Consider the following 14611-nt stretch of genomic DNA (forward strand, 5'->3'; position numbering starts at 1 on the left):
AGGGAGAAAGGGGGAAAGAATCTCTAGCAGACTCCTAGCTGAGTGTGGATCCCCAGGCAGGGCTCAAGATCATGACCTGAGCTAAAACCAAGAGTCAGGCACTTACCCGACTAAGCCACTGGGGTGCCCCCACACCAGATTTTAAGATTTTATATCAAGTATTTATCAGCAGTTTAGGTCTGTAATAAATGTTATTCCATTGACTTGGGAGTCATTTGAAACCTCAATAAAGTAATTGAGTATACCGGCAATACAAAAATCTTCCAGTGTTGTAAGAATGAGCCATACAGAGAAAATGGGGTAAAGGACATGAAACTAGAACTCAGGAAACTCAGAACACTAATTTTCTAAGATTGCTGAGGTCCACTAATAGTTATTTTGTACATTTAAGAAAAAGTCTGGTATAATCTTATGGAACTTTGGCAATTTAAAGGAGCTCTGTTTAACCAAGATAATGACTTTGGTATTAAACACCTTTTTTATCCTATATAGTAGAAAAGGAAAAACAAATTGGATATACTTTTTATAATATTGAGTCTCCCAAGATAACTGCAGATGGAGTAAACTAGACCCTACTTAAATTCCTTCCGAGTCTGTGTACTGGGGTATCTACTATGGCAGTAGATCGTAGTGGTTAATAGGAAGGGCTCTGGAGCAGACTAGGTTGAATCTCCCCACCCAGTTATTTATTAGCTGTGTGAATTTGGTCAGTTTTTCTACTGTCTTATCTTATGTAAATGTGGTAGTAGTTTTATAATTAATACATGCAGAGCACAATGGGTCAGGAACAAAATATATGAGTCTACAAATGCTATTTAGTATTATCATTAGTGTCTGATTCAAATGAGAGTGTGAAAGCACATTTTAACTAACATAACCTTTTTTGTCATGTCATATGTCACTTGTTACATAGTTCAAATTAATAATGGTATAATAATAATTTTGAATGGCACAGTTTGATAGGCTCTGTCATATTGGAGAGATGTGTCTTTAGACCCAGCTTCTAGTTAGTAGTGCTTTGAGACACACTTGCTTCTGGCACTAGTGAGTACATAATTCATTGCAGAATATCTTTTTTGTGGTATGAAAGAATGGCCACAAGGGCTATTAATAGAAAAATGTTTGAATAAGCACATTCACACAGCAGTTAATGTCTACGTATATTGATGTGAAAACTCCGTAACACAGTTAGAGGAATGTCAGTTCCAGAGTATCTCACAGTATAATGTCATCAGTGCTATGAAAGAAGACATGTATGACAGCCCAGGAAGTTTTGTTTCTCTATGTACTTAAATACATGGAAATTTAGAAGGTCTAGAAAAATAAACTCCAGAAACTGATAGTATTGATTTTCCCTGGAGATAAAGGAGGATTTTTATGTTTCTGTATTTGAACTTCTAAAACTAATGTTAAATATATTCACATTAATATGTAAACGTTGTATTTGAACTTCTTGAACGGAGAATCTATTTACATTAATGAGCATTACTTAACAATAAATTGTTAAATTAAAAATATAGCTAACAGTACTAGATTTTTACTAAGTAAAGTATTTTTATGGCTAATTTACAACAAAACTTCTTATTTTTCTTAGGTCCTCATGGAAATTACAATTAAAGGACTGCCCCAGAAAGTATTAGGTTCACCAGCATATCAGGTTGCTAATATGGATATTCTTAATGCAAGTATCTTAAGTGTAATGATGTGATTAAAATTAGCCAAAAGATAAAGTTCCATGATAGTGTTTTTTTCCTTAACATGGTGAAATTTAGATTATAAAATTTTGAAAGAATTGGTTTTGGAAATGCTGATTATGTTAAAGGGGAAAACTGGTAAAGTAATAGATTAAATAAATATGACACAATTAATGGACCTGTTTTTCTGAATTACACAAAAAGTTCTAGCAAGAAAGTTTTCTGTTTGCTTACACATAGTAATAGTGGTGGTTACTATTTAAAAATTTGGAAGTGTAGTAAGTTGCTTAATTATGGTGAAATAAATTTAATATCTATAGAATGTAGCTGTTTATTTGGTCCAGCAAGTTTTAACTTAATTTTCTTTTTATATCTGGAATATACCATTCCTCAATTGTTTATGTAGATGGAATAGCTGTTACTAAAATATAAAGAGCTTGATTTTTGTGTGTTTATAGAAATATATTTGCTGCCGTTGTGTCATATCCTAAGTAGTATCAAAAGTTAAATTTCTTTAGCTTAAAAGGATCATGTTTTACATAATTGATTGTAGAAAACAAGTGTAACAAGATAATACTCCTTAAAACAAGAAGATTGACTGCAATCTCCCATCTTTCTTCAGGGAACTCCTGCTTTGTTCTTAATTCAGTTAATTTTCAACAGTAATCTCTTGGAATATGGTGTAGAAGATGAGAGGTAATTTAAACTAGTCTTTCTGTTTACTTTGGAAAGGTTGTTATTTGATGGATGAGATTTTTTTTTAAGATTTTATTTATTTATTTGAGAGAGTGAGAGAGAGAGAGAGAGAAGCACGAGCAGGGGGAGGGAGAGGGAGAAGCCAACTTCCCCCCTCTGAGCAGGGACATCCCAGGACCTGCAGTTAAAAACCGAAGGCAGACCCTTTAACCAACTGAACCACCCAGGTGCCCCAGATGAATGAGATCCTTTTGATTTATATGCTGTATCATTTTTAATTAAATCAAAGTAAGACTTTATCATTTCTTATTTCCTTGTCAGTTATTTTTAGAATTTTGTAATAGTGTAACATATATTTTGGCAGAAAGCGCTGGTTATGCATGGCTCAATTTTTTCTTCAGGTTTTTTCTCAATCTGGAAACACTTGTTGGCTGTGTCCTTTCTGGTCCAACTTCACCACTAGCTTTCAGTGACTCTGTTTTCAATGTGATTAACCAAAATGCAAAGCTGTTGGAAAACAAGGAGCATCTCTGGAGAATGTGGAGTATTATAGTCACCCCATTAACTGAATTGATTAATCAGGTATGACATAAGTGCTACATGTTTCCCCCAAAACTTAAGGAACATTTTCCTTTTCTTGTTAGAGCACATGGGGAAATAAATAGAAGTTTGAACTTGAATAGAAAATGTTAATTTTTTCCGTGGGATTGATTAATTCCTATTCTTTATATTCGTTGATTTTTTTTATTGTATTTCTTTTTTTTTTTTTAAAGATTTTATTTTATTTATTTATGTGACAGAGAGACAGCCAGCGAGAGAGGGAACACAGCAGGGGAGCGGGAGAGGAAGAAGCAGGCTCCCTATTGTATTTCTGCCTTATTCGAGAAAGTGTAACTTAATGGGGACGAATCAGCTCCCTTTTCTCCAGTAGTGATTATAAAGCCAGAAGACTCAGATATGTTATATTTAACTTTTCACATTTATATTTTTAGTTCTTTCAGTATTTGTACTATGAGGAATAATAATGGTCATCTTGACTAGACTGTATATTCTTCAGATTTCCATGGACAAGTCAGTTGGTGAATACCTCAAAGCCATATAGTAGTCCCTAAACCTATAATCTGTTGAGTTCACTAACCCTTACATTTAAATACTTACTAAAGTGACATTATTGCAGGGTGTGGAGCTCAACTTTTGTCACTATTAATGGTTCATCAGTTGCTTTATCAATCTTTAAATGGAAATATTTTCTGGGAAATACTCTACTGTAATTCTCAAATGAAATGAAGACTCCAGAGAATTTATTTTAACTTGATTATATCTGCAAAGTTCCTGTTTCCAAATAAGGTCATATTCATAGTTACAGGAGTTAGGAATTCACCTCTTGAACATCTCAACACCACCTCTTGAACATCTCAACACTGTATCTAACTTCGCTACAGATAAGATGGTGCTACATAGGACTAGAATTAGATGGTAATTTGTCTAACTTCTTCATTATTTTTCTTGTTTCAGACCAATGAAGTGAATCAAGGTGATGCCTTAGAACATAATTTTAGTGCCATATATGGTGCATTGACTTTACCAATAAACCATATTTTTTCAGTACAGAAATTTCCAGTGGTAAGGCAATGTCAGATTTTTTACTTAAGAAATTTACGTTTTTTGAAAATGCTCTTTTCACACTTTATAATTAATTCCTACAATAATTTTTCCTGCAGCGGGATTACCTTATGACTTTTAATCCCTTTAGGGTAAAGGAAAATGGTGAAGGAAGAGAAATTCCTCCTGACCCTTGATAATTGCTAGTGTTGTGGCGTTATTACAGTTCTTCAAATAGAATTCTGTGGGGGAGGCAAATTTACTACTCTACACTAGTCTCTTCTATGACACCTTAAGTGTTATCAGTGGTTTTTTAAGATATATTCTGTTAGGTGTTTGATATGTAGATGTACATTTTTAAATTTTTCTTTTTTATTGTTATTTTTAGGCCACCATGAAGACTTTACTTAGAACTTGGTCAGAATTATATAGAGCATTTGCCCGTTGTGCTGCTTTGGTGGCAACTGCAGAAGAGAATTTGTGCTGTGAGGAACTTTCTTCCAAGATAATGTCCAGTTTAGAAGATTCAGGCTTTTCAGTGAGTTTATCCCAGTACTGACCTTGGTTGTATTTAAAGAATGCTTTTCAAATAAATTGAGATAACATTTGTGAACTGACATTTATAAGGCTTCTAGTTTATAAGTGACTAATAACATAGAACAGGTAACAGCATTGCAAAACAGTTTTGTGTCTTTGGTCTACATGACTCTGAGATCCATGTTTCAGGACCCTTAACAGTCATGCACTTTTACTACTATGTTGCATATCTGCCTGTGCCATTCTAGATGAACAATACAAGGACCTTGTCCTGGAGCCAACATTCTCATTATCTGTGTCTTAGATCTTTAAAGGCAATCCTTTGGAAGTTTGTAGACCTAAAAAAGTAGGTCCCCGTTTCACTCCTTTTCTTTCTTTATTAAAAAAGACAAATATTTTCAATTGGTATGTATCCTTCTAGAATAGACCTCTTTTTTGTGTTTACACAAATAATTTACATATGTACATGAATACAGTGTTCTTGACACTTGAATTCTATTACTGAAGCATCCTTCTTTTGATCTAAAAAGATGAACTTCTACCCTTTGATAATGGTTATCACTGTTGGAAAAGTAGAGATGCCTATCAAGAACTAGAAATTCATCTTTTCAGATTTTTTAATACATTTATAATATCTTTTCAAAAATATTGGCGTAGTTTTGATTGTTACATATTGATATGGAATTTCATAGTGACTTAATGTAAATCAGATCTTATCACTGAAAAAATTACTGTAGCACTTGGAATAAAAATCTAAACTGCTTACAGCTGCCCATGAGGCCTATGCTTCATTCCCCAGGGGGTCTTATTTAATTAAATTTGTTAATATCTGTCCTGACACCTTGTTATTTCGTTTTTGGCACTTAAGTCAAAATCATTTGTATATTTCATTCCGTTACTTAATCAACACTCCATGAGGTTAGGGACATTCTGTCTTGATATGTACCTTGGAATTTATCTGGCACATAGTTGAATTTGTTGAATGACTTTATAATTGTTAGGGAGAATGTCAACCTACAGTTTTCATCTTTTAAATATTGTCTTGGTTACATTTTCATCTTTGTTCTGTTCTGGAAGAAATTTAGAATCTGTCAAGTTTTATTTATTTATTTTTAAGATTTTATTTATTTATTTGACACAGATAGAGACAGCCAGCGAGAGAGGGAACACAAGCAGGGGGAGTGGGAGAGGAAGAAGCAGGCTCATAGCAGAGGAGCCCCATGTGGGGCTCGATCCCACAATGCTGGGATCACGCCCTGAGCCGAAGGCAGACGTTTAACCGCTGTGCCACCCAGGCGCCCCTAGAATCTGTCAAGTTTTATGAAATATGCTTTAGATTTTGCTTGGCATTGGTTGGTTACGTTGAATTCATAGAGAAATTTAAAAATACTTTACGTCTTTGTTATGTTGAGTCTTTCCATCCAGGAATAATTGTGTTCATATATTTAGTTCTTTTAAACTTAATCTAAGTTGCTTAATTTTTTGGTAGTTTTGAAGCTGTCTTTGAGCTATTATAAAGGCCCAGCTATCTCCACCCATGCAACACCCATACATGGTTGCTGTTGGAGTATATAAAAGCTGTTGCTGATGTGCATTTCCTTTTATTGAACCAATCTTGTGTTCTTCGGATACCCTTAGTCTTAGTGAAAGTCTTTTCAAACATTGCATATAGTGTTTTAAGGTTTTTGCATGTATCTTCATAGTGAGACTGGAATTCCTCATTCTCAAATTTTTGTCTAGTATAAGAAGAATGTCGTATCTATAGTTGTATTGTCCATTGATCATCACTATTTTTAAAGTCACTGATAAATCTTATATGAAAATACAATAATCAGAATTATCCCAATATTAAAGAATATTACACCCGAAAAGAATGTTACACCTGATACTAACCATTGTATGTGAACTATACTTAAATTTTAAAAATTGAAAAAAAATAAAAGAATGTTATAAACTCATTAAAAATTCTGAAAAGATGGATTTCTAGTTTTTTAAATTTTCTATGTCCTTATATGCTGAATGTTTTTGTTTCCATTTTCTGGGTAATTTTTTATCTTATATCTGAAGTGAAGGCTTCACTTTTCATCTTTTCCAATATATGCATGTAAGGCTATTGCTGCTATCAATTATCATAGATAAATGTTAGTAAATTATAAGTATGTGTTATGTATTATATATTATAGTTGATATTTATGTATTTATATATAACTTACAGGGCATATCGGTTATAAATATATGTGATTTGTATTATAGATTCTATTATAAATAATTAATTTTTTCTTTAATTTTTATTTAGCTCAAGTATAGTTAACCTGCAGTGTTAAATTAGTTTCAGGTGTACAATATAGTGATTTAACAATTCTGTACATAGTGCTTACCATGATAAGTGTACTCTTCACCCTCTTCATCTGTTTTACTCATTCCTCCCACCTATCTCTGCTCTGGTAACCATCAGTTTGTTCTCTATAGTTAAGAGTCTGTTATTTGGTTTCTCTCTTTGTTCTTGTTTGTTTTGTTACTAAAATTCCATATATAAGTGAAATCATATGACATTTGTCTTTCTCTGGCTGACTTATTGCACTTATCATTATACCCTTTGGATCCATCCATGTTGAAATGGCAAGATTTCATTCTTCTTTATGTCTATTATATATATATATATATATATATATAATATATAGATAGATACATACACTCTATCTTTTTTTATCCATCTATTGATGGACACTTAGACTGCTTCCATAATTCAGCTATTGTAGATAATGCTTCAGTAAACATCGGAGGACACATATCTTTTCAAATTAGTGTTCTTGTATTCTTCCGGTAAATACCCAGTAGTGGAATTACTGGATCATATGGTAATTCTATTTTTAATTTTTTGAGGAACTTCCGTACAGTTTTTCAGAATGGCTGCATCAGTTTGCTTTCCCACCAGCAGTGCACAGAGGTTCCTTTTTCTTCACATCCTTGCCAGAGCTTGTTGTTTCTTGTGTTTTTTAAGTCATTCTGACAGGTGTGAAGTGATAATCTCATTGTAGTTTTGATTTGCATTTCCTTGATATGAGTGATGTAGAGCATTTTCTCATGTCTGTTGGCCATCTGTTTGTCGGCTTTAGAGAAATGTCTGTTCATGTTTTCTGCCTGTTTTTAATTGGATTATTTGTTTTTTGATGTTGGGTTGTATAAGTTCTTTATTTTGGATGCTAACTTTGTATCAGGCATTTCGTTTGCAAATATCTTCTCCCATTCCATAGATTGCCCTGTAGTTTTGTTGATTGCTTTGCTCTGCAGAAGCTTTTTATTTTGATATAGTCCCACTCATTTATTTGTGCCTTTGTTCCCTTGCCTCGATAGACCGACCTGTCTAGAAAAGATGTTGCTATGGCCAGTGTCAGACAAATTACTGCCCGTGCTGTCTTGTAGAATTTTTATAGTTTCTGGTCTCATATTCGGTTCTGACAGTTAGGTCCTAAGATCCGTTTTGAGATTATTTTTGCATATGGTGTAAGAAAGTGGTCCACTTTTATTCCTTTGCATGTAACTGTCTAGTTTTCCAAACACCATTTGTTAAAGAGATTGTCCTTTTCACATTGCATAGTCTTGCCTCTTTTGTCAAAGATTGTGTAATCATGGGTTTGTTTCTTGGCTTTCTGTCCTGCTCCATTGATCTGTGTATGTCTAGTTTTGTGCCAGTACCATATTGTTTTGATCACTACAGATTTGTAATATATCTTGTTTTTGGGGATTGTGATATCCTCGGTTTTGGTCTTTCTCAAGATCACTTTGGCTCTTTGGGGTCTTTTGTGGTTCCATTCAAATTTTAAGATTGTTCTACTTCTGTGAAAAATGCTGTCGGGTTTTGATAGGGATTGCATTCCATCTATGGATTGCTTTGGATATTAAGGACATTTTAACGATATTTGTTCTTACAATCCACGTGTATGGAATATCTTTGGATTTATTTGTGTCATCTTCAGTTTCTTTTGTCATTGTTTTATACTTTTTAGACATCATCAAGTCTTTTACCTCCTTGGTCAAATTTATTCCTGGGTATTTTATTATTTTTGGTGTAATTGTAAATGGGATTGTTTCCTTAATTTCTCTTTGTGCTGCTTCATTATTTGTGTATAGAAATGAAACAGATTTCTGTATATTGATTTTGTATCCTGTGACCTTATTGAATTCATTTATCAGTTCTAGTAGTTTTTTTGGTGGAGTCTTTAGGGTTTTCCTTTTTCTTTTTAAGAGACAGCAGAGAGCGCAAGCAGAGGTGGGGGGGCTCAGGGGAAGGAAGAGAGGATCCCAGGCAGGTTCCACACTCAGGGTGAAACCCGGCATGGGGCTTCAGATTATGACCTGACCCAAAATCAGAAGTCAGATTCTCAACCAACTGAGCCACCCAGGTGCCCCATGAATGATTTTTTTTTTTCCCCATGAATGATTTTTTAAGTGTAGTTTTGGATTTCACTTGCTAATATTTTGTTGAGGATTTTTGCGTCTGTGTTCATCAGATACTGGTCTATAGTTCTCTTTTTTCATAGTATATGTGTTTTGGTATCAGAGTAATGTTGTCCTTGTAGAATGAATTTGGAAGTTTTCTCCCTGTTCTGTTTCTTGGAATAGTTTGAGAAGAATAGTTATTAACTGTTTAAATGTTTGGTAGAATTCATCTGTGAAGGTGTCTGATCCTAGACTTTTGTTTCTTGGGAGTTTTTTGATTACTGATTCAATTGCGTTGCTAGTAACCATTCTGTTCAAATTTTCTGTTTCTTCCTGATTAAGTATTGGGAGGTTATGTTTCTAGGAATTGATCCATATCTTCTAGGTTGTCTGATTTCTTAGCATATAATTTTCATAATATTCTTTTACAATCCTTTGTATTTCTGTAGTGTCAGTTATTTCTCTTTATTTTTTAAAGATTTACTTGTTTAAGTCAATCAGAAAGACAGTTATGATCTCACTAGTATGTGGAAATTAAGAAACAAAACAGGTTCATAGGGGAAGAAAGGAAAAAATAAAACAAGACGAAATCAGAGAGGGGACAAACCATAAGAGACTCTTAATCATAGGAAACAGGGTTGCTGGGGGGGGGTGGGGGAATAGGGTGGCTGGGTGCTGGACATGAAGGAGGGCATGTGATGTAATGAGCAGGGCAATTATATACATTATATAAGACTGATGATATAAGGACATGAAGGAGGGCATGTGATGTAATGAGCAGAGCAATTATATATATTATATAAGACTGATGAATCACTCAGCTATCTCTGAAACCAATAATACATTATATGTTAGTTAGTTGAATTTAAATTTAAAAAGACTTTAAAAGAAGAAAAATAAGAATTTTATGAACGATTTTATGTCAATAAGTTGGAATTTGTCCCTTTCATTGAGATTAACAAAGACAGCTAGTATTAAAGCTCAATCAGGAAGACATACGGAACTATAAGATCCTTATATTTATTAAAGTAACTGAATTTGTTTAAAAAAAAAAGAAGAAAGAAAAGAAAAAAGATTTACTTATTTATTTAAGTAATCTCTCCACCCAAGGTGGGGCTCAAACCCACAACCCCAAGATCTAGAGTCACGTGCTCTTCTGGCTGAGCCAGCCAGGCGTCCTTGTTTATCCGCTTTCATTTCGGATTGTGCTTATTTGAGTCCTCTTTGTTTGTTCATAAATCTGGCTAAAGATGTATCAGTTTCGTTGAATTTTTCAGAGAAACTGCTTTGGTACATTGATCAATGTTCTATTGTTTCTTGTTTCTAATTCTTATGTTTCTGCTCTTATTTTTATTATTTCCTGTCTTCTGCTGGTTTTGAGTCATGTTTGTTCTTTTTCCTGCTCCTTTAGGTAAGATTAGGTTGTTCGAGAGTTTTTTTGCCCCTTGAGGTAGGTCCATATTGCTATAAACTTCTCTCTTAGAATCACTTTTGCTGCATCCCAAAGGCTTTGGACAGTTGTGTTCATTTTCATTTGTTTCCATGATTTCTTGTTAGGCCCATTCATTGTTTAGTGTCATGTTATTTAACTTTCATGTATTTGTGTTCTTTCCAGATTTTTTCTTATGGTTGATTACTAGTTTTTATAAGGTTATGGTTGGAAAAGATGCATGGTATGAGTGATTTTTTTGAATTTGTTGAGCGTTGTTTTGCAGCTTAACTTGTCCATCCTGGAGAACATCCTGTTATATATTATTGGATTGTTCCCTTTTTTGTATAGTATCTTTCTTTGTCCTGTGTTGAGTCTTTGTTTAAAACAAAGTTTATTTTGTTTAATACAAGCATTACTACCAGCTTTTTTTCCACTCCATTTGCATGATTAATGCTTTTGCATCCTTTCACTTTCAATCTGTATGTGCCTTTGGGTCTGACATGAGTCTCTTATAGGCTGCATATACATGGGTCTTCCTTTTTTGTTCATTCCTTTATCCTTTGTCTTTTGATTGGAGCATTTATTCCATTTACATTCAAAGTAATTATTGAAAGGTGTGTACTTACTGCCATTTTATTACTTGTTCCTTGGTTCCCCCTACCACCTGTTTCTGAGAGCCTTGATAAAGAGTCTCCCTGGTTGTGAATTTGATGGATTTGAAAGTGTTCATTATGTATTTCAATGCTATACCATCATACTTAGTTTGTGACTTTAAGTCTTCACAGTAATTAGTTCCTCCTGATTGCCTTTTTTGAATTTTACCAATTTGATATTAACTGATACTAATATGCTCACACCTTTTTGAGAATTTGTGTAATCTTTAAAAAAAAAAAACTTACTGAGAAACTTACAAAGAAAAATGCATGAAACAGTTCAGTTTGACAAATCATACAGAAATACTTATGAAGGCATCACCCAGGTCAGTTAATAGAGCATTGTCAGCACCTCAGATGCTCCCCTGTGCATTTTGAATCATCATGCCCTCCTCTCCCTGAAGAGTGAATTACTGTCCTGACTTTTTGAAAATTTGTTTCGTAAAAAATACTTTTGCTATACACCCACACCTATATATTAGCAGTGTTCCTTTTACAAGTTTACAATAAAGTCATATTGGGCTCAGTGTTTTAGTTGGAAGGTTCATTCATGTTGTATTTAACTAATTTTATTTACTGTAATTAATATATATTTTTCCATTGTATAGATTTAGGATTTTCTTTATATATATTTCTCAATTTGTTTTAACCTTTCTGTGTCTTTTGTAGCATATAAGTAAACATGGGAGTTTTTTAGTAAGTGTATTTAATCTCATATTGAATAAGAAATGTGTTTTAATCCTTAGCTTCTTTCAGATACTATTCTTGAAACTTCCATTAATCTGTCAGATTTGAAGAGTTATTATCCATTCTACGTCAGCAAGCAAAGACCTTGATATCACTATCCCACAAGTTTTTATACTACACCTTTTAGGTTTTGTTGAAAATCTAAATTTTACTTACTACACTATTATACAGGGTACTATAAAACTTGGCAAATAGGTTTTCAAAATTTGAGGATATTTCGTTACTCATCTTAGTTTCCTGTATCCTATTATTTTCCTGTTTTGGTTCACTGTATCTTATTAAGTCTTTAATAAAAGAACACTTTTCAGCAGTCATATATGTGACTGATACCTCCTTGTTCAGTACATAATCAATTGATTAGTTACGATTTTTAGGTTCCAGCGATTTTATGTTACAAAGTTTTGACTAAAGTTATTCATTTAATAGCTTGTATTTTTGCAAATGCATAGTTTGATAGTGATTTTTTTCTTATTATGTTTTCTGTAAAACTGTAGGATTTTTCTCTAGTCTTTGGAATATAGACATTTTACCAGGTTGTCTCTTGGGGCATCTTTTTAAATTATTCTTTCAGTCCTTGATATAGACCCTTTAGGTCTAAAGAGCTGTGCCTTCATCTCAGGAAACTTGCATTGCTTTAATGGTGCTCCTCTTCTGTTTCTGAGTACCATTTTAGATGGTTTTAGACCTTTTGAGTTTATTTTATGTATCCCTTACTTTTCTTTTTCTACACCTGTTTTGTTTTGGTATGGCTTTCTAGGAGCTTGGTATTTCTCTATTCATTTGTGGTTTAAATGCTGAAAGTGTTTTATAATAGTTTTGTTTTTACAATTAGAATTTTTAAGTTGATAATATTTCCTCTTACCTCTGAGCATATTAGTTTTCTTCTGTTTGTTACTGGATTTTTCCTCATGGATTAGTTCTGTTGGTATTAGGACACCTTTTATGTGGGGCTGGTACCCCTCAGGATTGTACTTGTTTGTTGCTCAAGGTTGATACTGGTGGCTGGAATGCATTTCCTAACTGAAGAGAGAGCCCTTTTTCCAGTCTTGGTAGCAAATTGTAGTTAGAAGTGTCCTTTACTTCGTAATTGTGAGCAAGGAGGAAGCTCTTGGAACTTTGATATCTTCTCTACCTGAAAATATAGATTGTCATCTGGACTGACTTTCCACATAGTTTTCGTTGGTTGACTAGGGCACTGCTGCTTTCCTCCTCCTGGCCCTTAACACTCACTGGGGACGTTGTCTTTGGGGGACAAACATGTGAATTAGTCCAGTGAAATGGAAAAGTAGATAGTAATGAAGAATAAGGGGAGAAGAAAGTGCATCTGTTTTCTAGAGCTTTAATTTCAGTATTTTTTTTTTTTAAGATTTTATTTATTTATTTGACGGATAGAGACAGCCAGCGAGAGAGGGAACACAAGCAGGGGGAGTGGGAGAGGAAGAAGCAGGCTCATAGCGGAGGAGCCTGATGTGGGGCTCGATCCCACAATGCCGGGATCACGCCCTGAGCCGAAGGCAGACGCTTAACCGCTGTGCCACCCAGGCGCCCCTCAGTATTTGTTTTAATTACCTTTTTTTCTCAGAACTCTCAGTATGTCTTCTGTTACTCAGAAGTTTTGCTAGGAAAGCTCACTATTTTGGAGTTATTTTTTGATTCGGTGCTGGGATTTCCTTCGTTCTGTTTTTTAGTCTTCCTACCCCCTGCCTTGAAAAATTTTTTTTTCTAGGAAATCTCTGATGCTTCTATGAATTTGTTTTTTATTTCAGTTAGATTGCAGGAGGAGGAGGAAAAGGGTATGAGGGAGCTTAGCAACTTTTTCATTTTCTGTTTTATCACTGGGTTTAACAAAGAACAATTTTCATGAAGAATCTGATAAAGAATCCAAATAAGAACCTTGCCCTGAATCTTACGGGCATCTTAAAACTGAATTATTTTCCCTAAATGTCGAGAAACAAAAATTACAGTACTTGGTGTGCAGCAGTTAACTAGGAAGTATTCATAACTGTACTTCATTCATGTACCTTATATGTTCTGTATGGGATTAAAAGTCTTACATTTTTTGTTGATGCTTACTATTTTTGGAAATTATGCGAGTAGTTGAAAGTTTCTAATATAATACTTAATTCTTTCCTAGAATTTGTTGTTCTTGGATAGAATCATTCATATAATTACTGTAATGGTTGATTGCATCGACTTCTCACCATACAATATTAAGTATCAGCCCAAAGTTAAATGTAAGTACTTTTTTATTTTGTTCACCCAGTGTTTCATAAACACAACTGTCTAAACTGTTGCCAAGATCAAATCCTAATATCTTTTCTGACTTCATTTTACCTGCTTTAGATGTTGTTTAACTGTCATATGTGGTTGTCATACAACTATATTGTATAACCTTGGTATGCTAGGAGCTCACGTGTTGTTGAACGTGCTTGTGATCGCTTCTCTCTGTCTATATCACAAACACAAAACGTCTTTCCTCCTTTGTATAACACGGAAAGATCAATATTATCCTATTTAGAGATTGCCTAAAATCACTTGTAATAGGCAAGAAGTTATCTGGGCAGGAAACTTTGATGTTGTTAAAATGTTCTTATTTGTCCCATTACTGGTGATGTTAATAATATTTATTAGTTGTTTAAGACAATATCTGCCAGGTTTCCTATTAAGTAAGTACCTATGAGTAATAAATTAGTGTTTTGTGGCAGGTTCTTTAAGACTATGTAAATATCCTTTTTCTCAGCAAATTTTCACTCATGAATTTATCATACATTAATGCTTCTTGCCTAAAGCACTAAAATGATTACCAGAAC

General features: G+C 33.8%; 1 protein-coding gene across 8 annotated transcripts in view; it reads left to right on the forward strand.

Moving 5' to 3' along the window:
* The window catches only part of RIF1 (replication timing regulatory factor 1), a 69519-nt gene that overhangs the window by 21249 nt on the left and 33659 nt on the right, over window positions 1-14611 (forward strand). For 5 of the 8 annotated variants that reach the window (XR_008961180.1, XM_026492800.4, XM_026492803.4 and 2 more), the window contains exons 16-21: window positions 1595-1681; window positions 2317-2390; window positions 2792-2972; window positions 3906-4013; window positions 4381-4530; window positions 13936-14035. Coding sequence is in view for 7 of the 8 variants with exons in the window: in XM_026492800.4 (XP_026348585.2) it covers window positions 1595-1681; window positions 2317-2390; window positions 2792-2972; window positions 3906-4013; window positions 4381-4530; window positions 13936-14035 (700 nt within the window). In the remaining variant the exon portion in view is untranslated. The remainder of the gene's footprint in view (window positions 1-1594; window positions 1682-2316; window positions 2391-2791; window positions 2973-3905; window positions 4014-4380; window positions 4531-13935; window positions 14036-14611) is intronic. The other 3 variants (XM_048214489.2, XM_048214492.2, XM_048214490.2) reach the window with 1 other exon arrangement.

This window comes from Ursus arctos, unplaced genomic scaffold, assembly GCF_023065955.2.
Source record: "Ursus arctos isolate Adak ecotype North America unplaced genomic scaffold, UrsArc2.0 scaffold_1, whole genome shotgun sequence".
Taxonomy (NCBI): Eukaryota; Metazoa; Chordata; class Mammalia; order Carnivora; family Ursidae; genus Ursus; species Ursus arctos.